Source organism: Thamnophis sirtalis, unplaced genomic scaffold (genome assembly GCF_051295495.1).
Source record: "Thamnophis sirtalis isolate CommonGarterSnake01/CBP01778 unplaced genomic scaffold, rThaSir2_p1.2 scaffold_12, whole genome shotgun sequence".
NCBI classification, from domain to species: Eukaryota; Metazoa; Chordata; class Lepidosauria; order Squamata; family Natricidae; genus Thamnophis; species Thamnophis sirtalis.
Genome location: NW_028261392.1, coordinates 23,127,107 through 23,143,663, shown reverse-complemented (window position 1 = coordinate 23,143,663; position 16,557 = coordinate 23,127,107). Strand labels below are relative to the sequence as shown.

At 37.6% G+C, this 16,557-nt stretch overlaps 1 protein-coding gene across 11 annotated transcripts in view; it reads right to left on the bottom strand.

Moving 5' to 3' along the window:
* The window catches only part of MBNL2 (muscleblind like splicing regulator 2), a 60,761-nt gene that overhangs the window by 27,394 nt on the left and 16,810 nt on the right, over positions 1–16,557 (bottom strand). For 8 of the 11 annotated variants that reach the window (XM_014064566.2, XM_014064563.2, XM_014064567.2 and 5 more), the window contains exons 3-6: positions 9,168–9,332; positions 7,130–7,327; positions 5,107–5,361; positions 264–317 (exon numbers count right to left, since the gene is read on the bottom strand). In XM_014064566.2, the coding sequence (XP_013920041.1) occupies positions 264–317; positions 5,107–5,361; positions 7,130–7,327; positions 9,168–9,332 (672 nt within the window). The remainder of the gene's footprint in view (positions 1–263; positions 318–5,106; positions 5,362–7,129; positions 7,328–9,167; positions 9,333–16,557) is intronic. The other 3 variants (XM_014064571.2, XM_014064570.2, XM_014064572.2) reach the window with 1 other exon arrangement.

Genomic DNA, 16,557 nt, shown 5'->3' with positions numbered 1-16,557 from the left:
AGCACATGTTATTTATTATAGAATAAATAGCGTTAATGATAAAAACATATTTTTCCTTCACTTCGACTTTTAAAATAAGTCAATTGACAAGGAAACTTTGTTAGAAAAGATGTTAGGTTATTCTGTCATAGTAACACGTAAAAATGATATTATTTAAATACTGAAATTATGCCTTATAATTAAGAGTGCAATTCAGATAAACATTACATTTATTTGCATTTTGGAAAAGCTACATGCAAAGCAAAAGGTGAAAGTGATAGTACCAGGTCTACAGTTGCTTCAAGAGGTCGCTTCATTGCTTTGGCAGTCGACTGAGTCTTTTTAAGAACAGGCAGCGAGCACATGATGGCAGTGGCCAATGGAATTCAAGCGAATTAACATACAGGTAAACAGCAAGCAGAGGTGCATCATGGGAACGGCATTGCATTGTGGATAGTTGAGAAGGAAAAAAATATTCTGAATGCAAGATACAACATACAGAACACTAGACATGCACAACAACAGAAATACTTCATCATCTAAAGAAATGAACATTACATCTTGGATTAGTACTGAAGCAAAAAATGCATTTATCATAACTTAGTTAAAAACATATAAGAATAAAACAGATGTTTGGAATTTAGGAAAGTTGAATAAAATAGCAGCTTGCAGACAAATAAGCATCAGTAAGCTTTTATATTATGTAGAAAAGCAGTTATTGCAATGATTTTCCTAAACAAATACTGATAAGTGAGTTATGCCATATTAGGAAGCACATATTAATTTCCAAAAATTAACAATCAAAATTGAAGTCACTGGAAAACAATATTTTTAATGAAATGAACGCATATATAAAACCTAGAAAGATTAATGTTATTTTAAAGTCTGTTTTTTACTTAGATGTTTAGTTTATGTTACTTCTGATCCTTAATTTATCATGTTCAATATATTTTAAATGTTGTCTAATTTTAACTATATTAGGAACCACAGCCTACCATGTTAAGTAGGAAAAAATTGTTACATATTTTGTTTCAGAATTTTAACAGAAAAACAGAATTGGAAGGGACCTTGGAGGTCTTCTAGTCCAACCCCTGCTCAAGCAGGAGACCCTATACCTATACCATTTCAGGCAAATGGCTGTCCAGTCTCTTCTTGAAAACTTCCAGTGATGGGGTACCCACAACTTCTGAAGGCACGCCGTTCCACTGTTGTCACTGTTAGGGGATTTCTCCTTAGTTCTAGGTTGCTTCACCCATTGAATAGTTCCCATTCATTGTTTCTTGTCTTGCCTTCTGGTGCTTTGGAAAATAGGTTGAACTTGACCCTCTTCTTCAATGTAGCAGTCATTCAATATTGAAACACTGATATCATGTCACCCCCCTAGTCCTTCTTTTCACTAGCCTAGACATACCCAATTCCTGTTCTTCATACATTTTAGCCTCTAGCCTCCTCATCTTTGTTGCTCTTCTCTGTACTCTTTCCAGAGTCACAACTTCCTTTTTATATGTGACCAAAACTGGATGCAGTATTCCAAGATTGGTCTTACTAAGGCATACAATGGTACTAACACTTCACGTGATCTTGATTCTAGCCTTCTGTTAATGCAGCCTAGGATTACACTGGCTTTTTTGGTGGCTAAAATAAACTGCTGGCTCATATTTAAACAATTGTCCATCAGGACTCAAATATCCCTCTCACAGTTATGGCTTTTGACCCAGGTTTCACCTAATCTGTACCTGTGTATTTGATTTTTCTTGCCTAAGTGTAAAACTTTTACTTGTCTCTACATTGAATTTCATTTCATTTCAAGTCCAATGTTCAAGTCTGTCCAGATCCATCTGGTTCTTGAGCCTGTCCTCTGGGATGTTGGCTATTCCTGTCAGTTTGGTGTCGTCTGCAAATTTGATGAGTTCCCCTGTATTCCCTCATCTAAATCATTTATAAAGATATTGAAGAATACTGAGTCTAGAATAGAACCTTGGGATACCCCACTGCTTACTTCCCTCCATATAGATGTAGTTCCATTAAGGACTACACACTGAGCACAGTTAGTGAGTCAGTTACTGACTCATACATCTGGTGGCAATGTTGACTATCCCACATTTTTCTAACTTACTAATAAACTCTCATATTCTGAATTTTGTAAAGATGATGATGAGTTCTAATTAACTTTTGTTCTCTTCCAACAGGGATATCCACAATGCTGATCTGCACCATTTTCTCACTCACTCCTCAGTAATTTAAAGGTCTACTAATCTGGATTTGTTTGTTTAAAAATGTCTAGTATTGCTATATTATAGATGTATTTTCAGTATTGGCACAAATGGTTTTGTTCTCAGCCAAACTGTAAGCTAGCTATGCAAAACAACAACACACCATACAATAATGCTGTGTTGGATTAGACTAAGGATCGTCTAGTTCAGTGCTCTGTTCCCACAGTGACCAATCAAATGCCTCTGGGGAGCCCACAAGGAGGTCAAGAGAGCATTAAAACCTCCTGGTAGCTATTCCCTAGCAACTGGTCCCTAGAGGCTTACTGCCATTGAGTACCCTAGAGTCATAATGCCTAGTAGCTCTCATTTTGTCCTTAGAACTTTAAACACTTTTTAATCCAAATTGGCCCACATCATTGCATTTTATGGCAGCAAATTCTAAAATTTAACTATCCACCGACATGATTAAAGTGATTTCAGCAAGATATTTTAAAAAAAGATAACTTCTCTAACTTTACATGATGATGAATGGAGTCCTCACACAAAACAAAAATATGGTTCTTAATGCAGTGTTTTTAAGCAGTGTTTTTAAGCTCGCACCTGTCAATTCCTGTATGGAAAACATTACATGCTCCTTCTTTTTAAATAAATTCATGCAAAATTATGTTGGTTCATAATTTTCTATTTATACTTGATTATGTTTATGTTTTATTATGCTGTATCAAATTATGTTCGATCATATCAATCTATCTAGATTTCTATTTAAAAGGAGGTAGATGTTTGAGTTCTGATCCCTAAAAGCAGATATCAATAAATGTAAAATTGATTATGGACAAATTGGACATAATTTGTTTGGAATGGCATAGGGCATGTTGGCAAACCTTTATGCACCTTTTCCCACAAAATGGACCGTGTGTGTGCGTGCCAAAAACTGGAACAGCTGCCACCGGAAGATGATCTTCCAGACCAGGTGGCCTGTGCACATGCTGGCAACCAGAAGATTATCTTCCTGGCACGCACATGCGTACCAGGTCACTGTTCTTCTGGTTTCTAGTGCTTCCACGCATATGAGAACTAGCTGGAAGACGCACTGGGATCTGGAAGAATAACAGGCAACGGCTTGCGTGCCCGGAGAGATGGTTCTGTGTGCCACTTCCGCCCATAGGTTCATCATCATGGGCATAAGGTCTCCTGCTTGAGCAGGGAATTGGAGTAGAAGACTTCCAAGATCCTTTCCAACCCTGTTATTCTATGTTCTATGATTCTGGTAGATTTAAGAGCATTTTGGAAGCTTGCAAGAAGCTACTATAAGTATAAGTATAATCTTTATTGTCATTGTACTTAAATATAATGAAATTGGTTGTATTAATATATTACTAAATATATTAGCTGTTTTTCTAACAATATTTCGTATGGTGGCTGGATGTACAATCTACAGTTTACATCTACTATATAAAGTAACTACATTTGTTTTATTATTTGCCTTATGGCAAGAATGAGGACAGATTTTTGTATTGAGGATACTTCACTTCCTCCCCTGAACATTCTGCTTGTATTATCTAATATACTGAAAATAGTTTGCTCTCGTTGACCAAATAAATTATCATAAAGGGTCCACTTATAGGAAAGACATTCTCAGGATAAAACAGTTCTTTCAGCACTTCTAAACTAAAAGAAGCTATTTTTGTAAAGATACTGTAAGTAGAAATGTCATGGTCATTAAATTGATATTCCTACAAGATTTTAGGATGATATAGAAAGCTATCTGTTTAGTACTGCTTGTTTTGAAACATAGCAATACAACGACATCTTTATAAAGCCAAAAGGTAGACACAAACAATATAATATTCCATCCACTTAAAGAGGTTCTTGGGACTGTGACTAGATGTCACAAATAAGGAATGAAGTTTACAAAAATGCCAATAGGTGACAAAGTGATATTTTCTTCTTTTTTTTAAATGGTGGGTTCAAAAGATCATCCTAGCAAAATGATATCACAACAGAACCATCCAAGGTTATCATTATATGGTATACAGTGAGCGATTGGACAAAGTTTCTTGCACAGGTTACCTTCCAGGGATTCAACCTATATAGAGAATGCACATTAACCTATCGCAAACCATATTTCCACCTAATTTCTTTTTCAAACTGAAAACGACGACTTCCGGTACTTTGCCCTCAATTTAAAAGATATGTGTATTAATTACTTCATCTTTCTTTCTTTCCTTCCTAATGTTTTAATTAATTTTTAATTAAAACATTAATTTTAATTAATTAATTTAATTACACAGTTACTGTGTAAGACACCATGACTCCAGTTGGAGCAGCCAACATGCAAATTTAATAAATAAATAACCTAGCTACATAGATCACTGCATCGGATATATTCTAAACCACCATGTGAATTTAAAGGTGTATGTTGTTAGCAGACAAGTTTATCCAAATTTCAAAGCATTCAAGTGAAAACCAAGTTAATCTTTAGAAATAAGCGTCTGTACTAAGTACGAAGCAAAAGGCTGAAGGAACAAGGGCAATTAGATCTTGAGCTTGGCCACGTTTCAGAAAGTTATCCCTTGTGCTGAAATTACTGAGTGAAACAGATTTTCTGGGTTGCTAACTCGTAACAAAAATCCGGCTCAAAAGTAGCCAGCTCAAGGACTTAAAGCTGACTCTTAAAGCAGTGTTTCCCAGCCTTGGCAGCTTAAAGATGTCCGGACTTCAACTCCCAGAATTCCCCAGCCAGCGAATGGTGTTTCCCAGCCTTGGCAGCTTAAAGATGTCTGGACTTCAACTCCCAGAATTCCCCAGCCAGCAAATGCTGGCTGGGGAATTCTGGGAGTTGAAGTCCGGACATCTTCAAGCTGCCAAGGTTGGGAAACACTGTCTTAAAGGATCCCGTTCCCCTGGCACTTACCATGACTGTTGCAGCTGCCTGGGCTACTGCTGCCGCTTGATTTGTCTGGTGCTGAGCAGCTTTGATTTTGGCCTGCAAGTGAGCAGGAGGATGAAAATATTTGCATTTTTCCCTCAGGCAACGCCCTTTTATGTAATCCATACAAACAGTTACAGTGTTGTCATTTGTATCAATCATTGTGCTGTCAGCGGGATGTGCAAAGCGGCAATCGGTTTCACCCCGTGCACAGTTTCCTCGCTGGAATTCCCGGCAAACCTGAGGCACAAAACAATATTTATTATGCTTGTGAGGGTAATTTACACACTGAGCACAAGAAAGAATGTACAAGGCAATTTTTGAACTAGGCCCAAATAACCTCGGAAAATTGTTAAAACCTTTAATCTCTGTCTATAACAGGATTGCCAAACTTGCGGCCCATGGGCCGGATGCTTCATACGCTGGCCACACCCACGCCCGGTTTAGCGAAGAGGGGAAAAAGTCCCAATAGGTCACGTGATGCTGCCATGACGGTATGAGTTCGACACCTCTGGTCTATAACATGGGCTTCGCTATTGTATAAATTCTGCATGGATCTTGAATCCATCTGGGTCCTTGATTTCTCTGTGACTTTTAATCTTATCCATTTTGGTATCCTTTTGGACTATTTCACGGGTTAGGAAGGAGGATGTGGTGTTATGGTACTTCTCCTTCCTCAGTGTTGACAGGGGAGACAGGTTTATCTCTGCTTTTTGGGGTTCCATAAAGCTCCACCCTCTCCCCACTCCTTTCTATATGAAACTGGTGGGTGAAGTCATCGGATAATATGGAGCTAGGTGCCATTAGTGCATTGATAATACCCAGTTGTATATCTCAACTTCTGACTGACAGAACTCAAGAAACAAGCTCAGATTTTCCACATGTAAAGGCCACCTCTCTCAGAATGCAGCATACAAAGTAGTAATGGGCTATAATTAACTGAACTTAATGTTTTTCCCTTAGTTTATCGTCTCTGTTTCCAAATTAATGTTCTCTACAAATTACATAATAGATTACAACTGCTGCACAAACAATATAATTAAAAAACTCTAAGGAGATGATTTGTTCCAAAGGTGATTCAGGTGACCACTTTAACTGAATTTCTAATTGTTTAGAGCTCTTCTGTTCATCTACAGAAGTCATTCACCTAAACTAAAGCAGCCAGTCAAGATAGACAAGACCTGTGCTGATGTTTCATGAGGGTAGAAGATCTTCTTACCTTCTAGTGCAGAGGTGTCAAACTTCATTTTATTGAGGGCCACACCGTGGCCCAAGTGCTCTGCCAGAGAAGACAGGCTCCCAAGCTCCATTTTTAGATGGCCTCCTACAGCCCTCTGCCAGCAAAAAGAGAGCTCGCTCCCCCTCACTTCAGTTTTCACTGGAGGAAGGCTGCAGGAGGCCATCACAGCCGAAAACGGAGCCTGTTTTGCTGAAGAAGCCCAATGGGCTGGTCTTTCAGTGTTTTCAGGGTGGCCCCACGGGCCAGATCTAAATATCCCGTGGGCCAAATCCAGCCTCCATTTTTGCTCATGATGGTCTCCTGCAGCCCTCTGCCAGCAAAAAGAGAACTTGTTCTCACCCACCTCAGTTTTCGCTGGTAGAGGGCTGCAGGAGGCCATCGCAGCCGAAAATGGATCCTGTTTCCCTGGAGAAGCACCATGAGCTGGTCTTTCACTGTTTCCAGGGCAACCCCGCAGGCCACATTTAAACACCCCGTGGGCCAAATCCAGTCTGTGGGCCTTGAGTCTGACACCGCTGTTCTAGTGCTATGTGAAATGTATCAAAACAAAGTTTTGCATAGCCATAATAATGAACTCTGCACTTCTTCATACATCACAATTATGACACCAAAGATCAGAACGGATGATCTGCATTGTTCATGCTAAGTAGCCAACTGAAATGAAATAGCCTTTTTTCTATATTTAAACATAGTCACTGTGTTTATTCACAATCCTATATAGCCAAATACCAAATATTGCATGTATCAGAAGAATGATGCTCACCATACCTCTAGTTTATCTGTCCTGAGGAGCTTTTGTGTTGTAGTTGATCCAGAGACAGAGACAGGATTTCCAGGAACAATTACAGATTGTGTGGGAACAATTTCCGTAGGAACCAATCCAACCCCAGAAGTAACCGGAGTTAAATATGGTGCAAAGTTTAGTGCTGGATTAGATCCTATTGTTGGTCCTACTGAAAATGATGGCTGAAAGAGAGAATAAAAAGGAATGATAAATAAGTATATAGAAATGAAAAATAAGCACATGGTCTGTAATAAATTCAATATCAAAGTTCACTGATTTATGTTAGAAGACTCCACACACATGCTACACTTAAATAACTCATATTTTGACTTGGTAGACTGTATCAACTCAATGTCTAGATATTTGTGGCTTTCTTAACAAATTAAACTGATTATTATGTTTTAATTTTGATGAACTAGTTCCAAAGGATTCTGAAACAAGCATACTTCATACTGAATAACTGACTCAGCATGAAAGCTGTGAAGCCATGTTTATCTTTGAGGGAGTTGATGTACACTGCATGTATATACATTAAAAATAGAGAAAAAATGGGTAACCAACCAAGGAATGGCCACAAAATTTATATTGGTATGAGCAAGTAGAAATAAATCAAAGCTATAATTTATTATGCATGATTATCCTATATGTTATTCTTCTAACAAGGATGAAAAGATTTATACATTAAGGGCCTTTTTGGTGTTATTCAACATCAAAACATTTGATGTGAGATAAATTTTAAACATACATGAATTACTGCTTCAATGAAAACGGTGCTTCTTTCCTCTCAAGTCCAGATTTAAGCCTTTCTTAAAGGAAAAATAGCATTTGAAAAACATTAAATTTCTGATCCAAGCAGTATACAAATAAAGTGTGTGTGTGTGTGCGTGAGAGAGCACACTCATATGTATCTTCAAAGTCACTATGGACTTGTGATTGCCTGGAAAGTCACCAAGTTTTCTTGGCAACATCATCCAGTTGATTTTATGCCAGATTAAAACTCCTGGTTTCTCACTTAATACCTTAACCACTAATTCATTAGTGAATTCATTAATTTTTTAATGAACCTGGAAAAGAACAGCTGCAAAGGAAAAATGCATAAATAAATAAATATAGCAATAGCACTTACTTATATACCACTTCATAGTGCTTTACAGCCCTCTCTAAGTGGTTTACACAGTCAGCATACTTTCCCCAACAATCTGGGTCCTCATTTTACCAACCTCTGAAGACTAGAAGGCTGAGTCAACCTTGAGCCGCTGAGGATTGAACCGCTGGCAGTCAGCAGAATTAGCCTGCGATACTGCATTCTAACCACTGAACCACCACAGCTCTCATTATTAACCAGAGATAATTTAATTTATAAATTAAATTAGGGCACCTGCCATCTTAGTCAAGTTCTCTGCAAAAGCCCTTGCATGTCTGGTAATGCAGAGGAGGAATCTGACCTCCAGGTTGATACTCAGTGAAGCCTAAAAATGCAATAAATTAATAATCAAAGATATATGCCCATATTTCATTAATAAACACATGCTAACATTGCTTTACATTCATTCCTTCATCCATTTCTTACTATTTTTACTTATAATGATTTCTATATTTCAAAAGGTTTCTGGGTCATTTTAAGATTTTCACATCACAGGCTGCATTTTCATAACTAAATATTCACCAAACCACATAAATAACTTAGAAGGGTATGCAAATATTATATATTTATAAATATATGCATATATGTGATAAGCAAATTAATATATAAATTATTCAGCTTAACTGAATCTCACTATGTTTTTCTTTGTACTTTATCTGGCCCCTAAAATGCAGAAAGTTCAACCGCTGCAATAAGATTACAAACAGAAAAGGTTCATACCAACGACTTATACATTTTTACTGGACAATATTTGATGACAGCATATTGTAATTTATAAATTAAAGTGATAATAAATTCATTTATTTGTTTATAATGTTAGTCAGATGTCAGCTATGAAAAATAAAGAATTGGGCTGGCATTTCATTAAAAGTACTGACCATTGGCTGAAGAGGTGCTCCTGGGAAAATAAATTGCATCTGCTGAGCCAGCATAGCTGCTGCGGTTTTCTGTTGGATCAGGTTGTTTCTACCATTAATTTCTAGCTGAGTTTTCAAATGTGTTGGTGGGTGAAGATATTTGCAGTTCTCCCTCGTGCAACGGCCCTGAAAACGTTACAAAACAATCCATTTTGGGAAATTTTATAATGATCTGTTATTGTAAAGCAGCTATTTCATATCCTCAAAAAGAGCCCTTTGTATAAATCAAATAGCATATTGGACTGAATTGCTCTGTTGACATTTCTCTGAGGCGTTAAACATCTATTATAATTGTATTGTGTATTTTGCCAAAATTAGGGGGAAAGTATTCCCATATCTTTTTTTTAGTAATGCCCTGTAGATATAAAATATTGCAAAATCACATTTGATGAAGATTCTAATGTATGCACTAAGGGAGATTTGAATCCTTTTCCATTGTCTTTCAAAAGTTTATATATAGGCATAAAGATGAATGAGAATAGAATTGCATTTTCCAAACCCATTTGAAGGGGTTCATAAACACCAAGTCTCTGAAGCTGATCATCCAAATCTGTGGTGCTCACACATTCCAAAACTTATCCTGGAACAATTGTGTTTTTAATATACTATAGTCCAGTGATGGCTTAACTTTTCCGGACTGAGTGCCCAAAGTGTGCCAAACCCGCAAAATGTAATGCACATGTGGCCCCCTGCATGTGCCCCACCCTCTGCGCATGCATGCATGGCCCCCTGCATGTGCCCTGCCCTCTGCGTATACGCCCCACCCCCATGCATGCGCGGCAGACCCAAATACCAGCTGGCTGGCGGGAGGCCCACATGCATGTGCAACAGAGCTGAGCTGGGGCGATAGCTTGCGTGCCCACAGAGGGCGCTGCATGCCACCACTGGCACACATGGGTATAGTGTATGGTATGGGAATAAGTATAAGTATAAAGGGAAAGATAAAAATGGGGGAAAGAAATAGGAACAGAAAGTGGAGGATAAGAATGACTTTCTTTCGTACAAATATAGATTTAAAATATATCAAACACTCAGTTTAAAGTAATTCACACTAGTTCTATAATCCAATATAATTCTTATTGTCCCCAAATCACAATTTCATTTCTTTCATTTTCTTGCAAAAAGTCCAAAAGTAGTTTCTTGATAGAAATAAAATTGGTAAGTCTTTTCTTTAAACAAAGCTGCCAGTTTCTGCCATTTCTGACAATTCCATTGGTTTAACCATCCATTTGTAAGTCTTTCCATTTTTGTGTACAGGTAGACTTTGAGTTACAACCATAAATGAGCCCAAAATTTATGTTGCTAAGTGAAACATTTGTTAAGTGAGTTTCGCCCCATTCTATGACCTTTCTTGCCACAATTGTTAAGTGAACCATTGCAGTTAAGTTAGTAACATGGTTCTTAAGTGAATCTGCCTATCCCACTGACTTTGCTTGTCAGAAGGTTGCAAAGGGTGATCACATGATCCCAAGACACTGCAACCGTCATAAATATGAGTCAGTTCCCAAGCATCTGAATTTTGATCATCTGATCATAGGGATGCTGCAATGGTTGTAAGTGTGAAAAATGATCATTTTTTTCAGTGCCATTGCAACTTTGAACAGTGACTAAATCAGTGTTTCTCAACCTTGGCGACTTTAAGTCCTGGGGACTTCAACTCCCAGAATTCCCCAGCCAGCTGTTCTGGGAGTTGAAGTCCCCAGGACTTAAAGTCGCCAAGGTTGAGAAACACTGGACTAAATGAACTGTTGTAAATCAAGGGCTACCTGTATTTAGAAGTCTCACTGCTATCATACACAAAAATAAAAATTCCACAAGATTTTTTCAATGTTTGTCCATTAACTTCAAAAGGAAGCACTCTTGTTTCAATGGTACATTTCATTTTAATATCTTCTGAATCAAATATATATTTTGATCCCAATGTTTTCTAGTTTTCTTACATGTCCACCAAAAGTAAGAGTGTACCTTCAGTGTCATTACATTTACAACAAATATTTAAAATCCAATTATACATGTGGAGTCCTTGGTCCTGTTTGATCATGGTTGTTTTCTTGCATATATGCTTTTATCCAACTAGGTAACATCATCAGTTCTAGAATGGAGTGGGGTTTGCTCTCTGTTTATATACCAACTTCTTGCCTTGTCAGTGTTGGTGGGAGTTTGTTTTCTTCTTGACACTTCCTTGATTAAGCTGTTGTTTACTGTTTATTTGTCAGTTGATAGTTCCTTGATTGGGGTATTGATTAACTGCTTGATTGTTGGCTTGGTTTTAATCCTGATGATAATTTCTGTTTATCTAGTTGTGGATTGCTGGCAAGGAGGTTTATACATCTTAGCATTAATATGGTCAACATTTCTACACAGTGCCACATCAAATTCAGTCTTCCCATTTTCAAACTCATTGTTCTTTTTATCAGATTTTAACCTTTCCATTAACTGAACACAAAAAAACCCCATCACACATGTAACCTTTCCATTCTGGATCCTCTCTTGTTTTCAACTTAAATCCTCCTTGAGAAAAAGATCAATATATCAGCACAATCTAATCTATCTTTTCTTTCTTTCTCCTCTTTTTTTGATTTATTTTGTATTGTAAGCCGCCCGGAGTCCTACGGGATTGGGCGGCATATAAATGTTATTAAACTTTAAACAAGTTAGCATTTTTGTTTAGATATTATTTCCCTCTCCATTCCTAACATTTGCTATATGTACATTAATACTACACTATATATTCAACCTGAAAAATACAAGTAGTTTTCAACATAGGACCACAATTGAGCCCAACATTTATGTTGCTGAGACATTTGTTAAGTGAGCTTTTGTCCATTTTACAACCTTTCTTGCCACAATTGTTAAGTGAATCCCTGCAGTTGTTCTGCAACCGCCATAATTGTGAAAAACGTTCGTACGTCACTTTTTTCAGTGCTTATAACTATGAGTGGTCACTAAATGAACTGTTGTAAGTTAAGGACTATCTCTATTGACAATTGCTTTTCATCTCTTGTTTTAGGAGGTTTCTAAAGGATTGAGAAGCTCACCCTCTTGATAAACTAGAAGATCTCTTGAACTGACTAACTACAAAGATTGCAACCAAACAATAATTGTACAGTTCCGTTTGGATCATATTATTGAGCTGTGCATCTATGTACACATGTATATGTTATAAAACTAGACTAAATGTGTATTTGGCTAAATCATGTTTTATTTCTCTAAGTACAAAAAATTGTGTGGTTTAAATCCTTGCAAACTTTATCAAACCTTTTTGATGATATAGAAAGAGGATGCACTACAATTATTTAAATCTAAAAGTTACTTGTATTTACTAAAAACAATGTCTTTACCTTAGGGCTTTGAAAATGTAAGTGTCTATTTTTTTAATTGCATAAATATTTTAGCAGGTGATTAAAAACTAGAAAATTGTTTTAATATAACAGATTTTAATATAGACAGCAGTTTGGTGCATCATGGTAGAAACCAGGAGTTCTAATTCTGCTGTAAGCATAAAGGCAGCTGGGTAGCTTTTCAGACTATAAGGCGCACCATGATTTTGAAGAGGTAAATTAAAAAAAAATGTTTTTGCCCTCTGCAGACCTCCCAAACCCCTGCATGCCTAATTTTTTTGCAAAAAAAGGAGCTTTGGGAGGTTTGTAGAGTGCCCCTGGGGGCTGGAGGGGCAAAACGGCCCATTTTTTGCTTCTTTTTTTTTGCCTTCCCCAACCCTCAGGAGCACTTTGCAAGCCTTCCAAACCCTCTGCACATCCATTTTTGCAAAGCGGGCGGAGTTTCACTAGGCCAAAAATGCTGTATTCAGTGTATAAGATGCACCCAGATTTTCATCCTCTTTTTTGAGGGGAAAAGATGCGTCTTATACTCCGAAAAATATGGTGTATTTATGCATGCATGCATGTATGTAGTGACAGAGACTGACAGAGGCAGAGACACACAGAGAATCAAGTTACCAAATAAAATAATTTATATTAAATGTGGGCTTTGTTCCTTGTTTGCTGTCAAGTTTTGTCTTCTGGTGAGTGCTTGGACAAATCCCTGCGGTATTCTTTGCAATATTTTAGGAAGTGGTTTGCTGTTGCCGCCTTCTTACTAGGTCTAAGTCTCTAAGAGATGGATGAAAATACGGTATATACATATACATACATACATGTAACAAATTAGCAGATAATGAACATCCTCTCATAATTCCATTATAATCTTATGGAATGCATTTGTTTTAAACAATTTGCTGAATCTCCTAAAACAGGGGTGTCAAACTGGTGACACGGAGGCAGGATGCATCACATGCAGGCCATGCCCACCCCAGTTCCACGAATGGGGAAAACATCATGAAACCTCACGTGACACAATGAGCTTGACCCCCCCGCTTGTCCTAGAAGATACAGGCAAACCATTTCTGTGTTGTTGCCAAGAAAACTATGTACATGTCACCAAGTCTGGAATTGAAGGTGTTTTATATAAGTATCTACAGAAGCAACTGTTGAAAGACAAAATAGAAATATTTGTGTATACAACATACAGTAGCAATAGCTCCAGTAATAACTTTGCATAAAAATAAACTAGCTACTGTAGTGGATTCTAGAGTAGGTTGAATCGAAAATCTGTGTACCCGGTAATCAGGGTTTTTGATTTATGTCTGTAATCTGGAACCTGATTAGGTCAAAACTATCTTTTATGGGATAACTAACTCTGTATCTCTAAAACTGTAATTTTCAACCTCTACTCCACCACTGACCAGGTTTAAATACCTTTTGTGGCTATACACCATGGCCACGGACCCCCCAACACTTAACTCAAGATTTAAATCATAACATTTCTTCAAGCCTTCGCAGACCCCATGACCCAGGAATCCGCTGACCACAGGTTGAGAACCACTGGTTAAAGAATTACTTCCTGGGAGGTGGCAGATACCTCTTCTCCCCTTGTTGTCATCAACAAATAATAAGTAATGTCATTTCTCAAGCGCGAAATAATTAGTAAATTTCTAAATCTAGATTAAAATTGCAAAATGGAAAGGTTTCACATAATTGGAAATGAAATAACAATTGTAAGTTTTGAGCGAGCGTATCTTCTCACATATACTTGGCAACAATTTCATCTTTATATACCAGTGCTATGAACCAACAATTTTTCCTTCTATTGTACAGGCAGATGTTCCATAATCCATCATAGTTCACTGAATGAATCTAAGATTTACATATATCAATAATATATCTAATGATAAATTTAGGCAGGAATTCAATTGTAGCCAATGAGACATATTCTCTTGTGGCCGGAAGAGGGATCTAAGATCTGAACACAGAGAGTTCCTAATCATTCAGTGAGACTGAGACAATAGCACAGCATATGTAATGTGTGTTATGTGAATATGAAGGCAATATGTTTTTGAATCAGACTATTGGGAAAGTCCATGCAGACTTCTTGACAACATTTTCAGAAGTAATTTGCCACTGTCTTCCTAGGGTTGAGAAGGAGGGACTACTTAGCTCGAAGTATTCCAGCTGACTTCCATGCCCAAGGTAGGACTAGAATTCAGGTTGCCTTGTTCTGGTTTTTAACCAACACTTACTACTCAGTAATGCATTGATAGACTCCTGTTTGAACAATTACAAACAATTTGCTATTCTATTTGCTGTAGAAATCTTCTTACTATCTTCGGTAAATGGTCTCATCTCTGCAAGTTAATTTAGAATAGAATACAATAGCAGAGTTGGAAGGGACCTTGGAGGTGTTCTAGTCCAACCCCCTGCTTAGGCAGAAAACCCTATATTGTTTCAGACAAATGGCTATCCAACATCTTCTTAAAGACTTCCAGTGTTGGAGCATTCACAACTTCTAGAAGCAAGCTGTTCCATTGATTAATTGTTCTGTCAGGAAATTTCTCCTTAGTTCAGAGTTGCTTCTCTCCTTGATTAGTTTCCACCCATTGCTTCTTGTCCTGCCCTCAGGTGCTTTGGAGAATAGTTTAACTCCCTCTTCTTTGTGGCAGCCGCTGAGATATTGGAACACTACTATCATGTCTCCCCTAGTCCTTCTTTTCATTAAACTAGACATACCCAGTTCCTGCAACCGTTTTTCATATGTTTTAGTCTCCAGTCCCCTAATCATCTGTTGCTCTTTCTAGAGTCTCTGCATCTTTTTTACATTATAGCGACCAAAACTGGATGCAGTATTCCAACTGTGGCCTTACCAAGGCATTATAAAGTGGTATTAACCTTCACATGATCTTGATTCTATCGCTCTGTTTATGCAGCCTAGAACTGTGTTGGCATTTTTGGCAGCTGCTGCACACTGCTGGCTCATATTTAAATGGTTGTCCACTAGGACTCCAAGATCCCTCACACAATTACTACTATTGAGCAAGGTACCACATACACTGTATCTGTGCATTATGTTTTTTTTGCCTAAATGTAGAACCTTACTCTTTTCACCAGTGAATTTCATTTTGTTAGATAGTGCCCAATGTTCAGGTCTGTCAAGATCCTTCTGTATCTTAAGCCTATCTACTTAGTATTGACTATTCCTGCCAGCTTGATGTCATCTACAAATTTGATGAGTTCCCCACCAATCCCCTCGTCCAAATGATTGATGAAGATGTCGAAGAGCACTGGGCCTAAAACAGAGTCTTGGAGTACTCCACTGCATACTTACCTCCATGTAGATGTAGTTCCATTGAGGACTACACATTGAGTGCGGTTGGTCATCCAGTTACAAATCCATCTGGTGGTGATGCTGTCTAATCCACATTTTTCTATTTTATCTAGTAGTAGGTTATGGTCTACTTTATCAAATACCTTACTGAAGTCCAAGTAAATTACATCAACAGCATTCTTCTCGTCCACTAATTTTGTCACTTTGTAAAAGAATACAATAAGATTAGTCTGGCATGCTCTGTTTTTCACAAACACATGTTGGGTTTTGGTTATTACTTTGTTTGCTTCTAGGTGTTTGCTCATTTGTTGCTTGATTATCTTTTCCAGAATCTTCCCTGGTATTGAGGTCAGACTGATAGGTCTGTAGTTTCCTGGATCTATTTTTTTCCTTTTTTGAAAATGGGAACCACATCAACTCTTTTTCAGTCCTCTGCCAGTTCCCCAGTGCTCCAGGATCTTTGAAAGATATAGTTCAGTGGTTCTGAGATATCATTTGCCAGTTCCTTCAGAACCTTGAGGTGGAATCCATCTGGTCCTGGTGATTTGAACTCATCTAGGGTAGACAGGTGCTCACTTACCATTTTCTTCCCTATTTCAATTTGTGTTCCTAATCTGATTTTTGTGGTGCTGTTTTTGATAGGTTGGACTGTTTTTTCCTTTTGTGTAAAGGCAGATAAAAAAATGAGTTA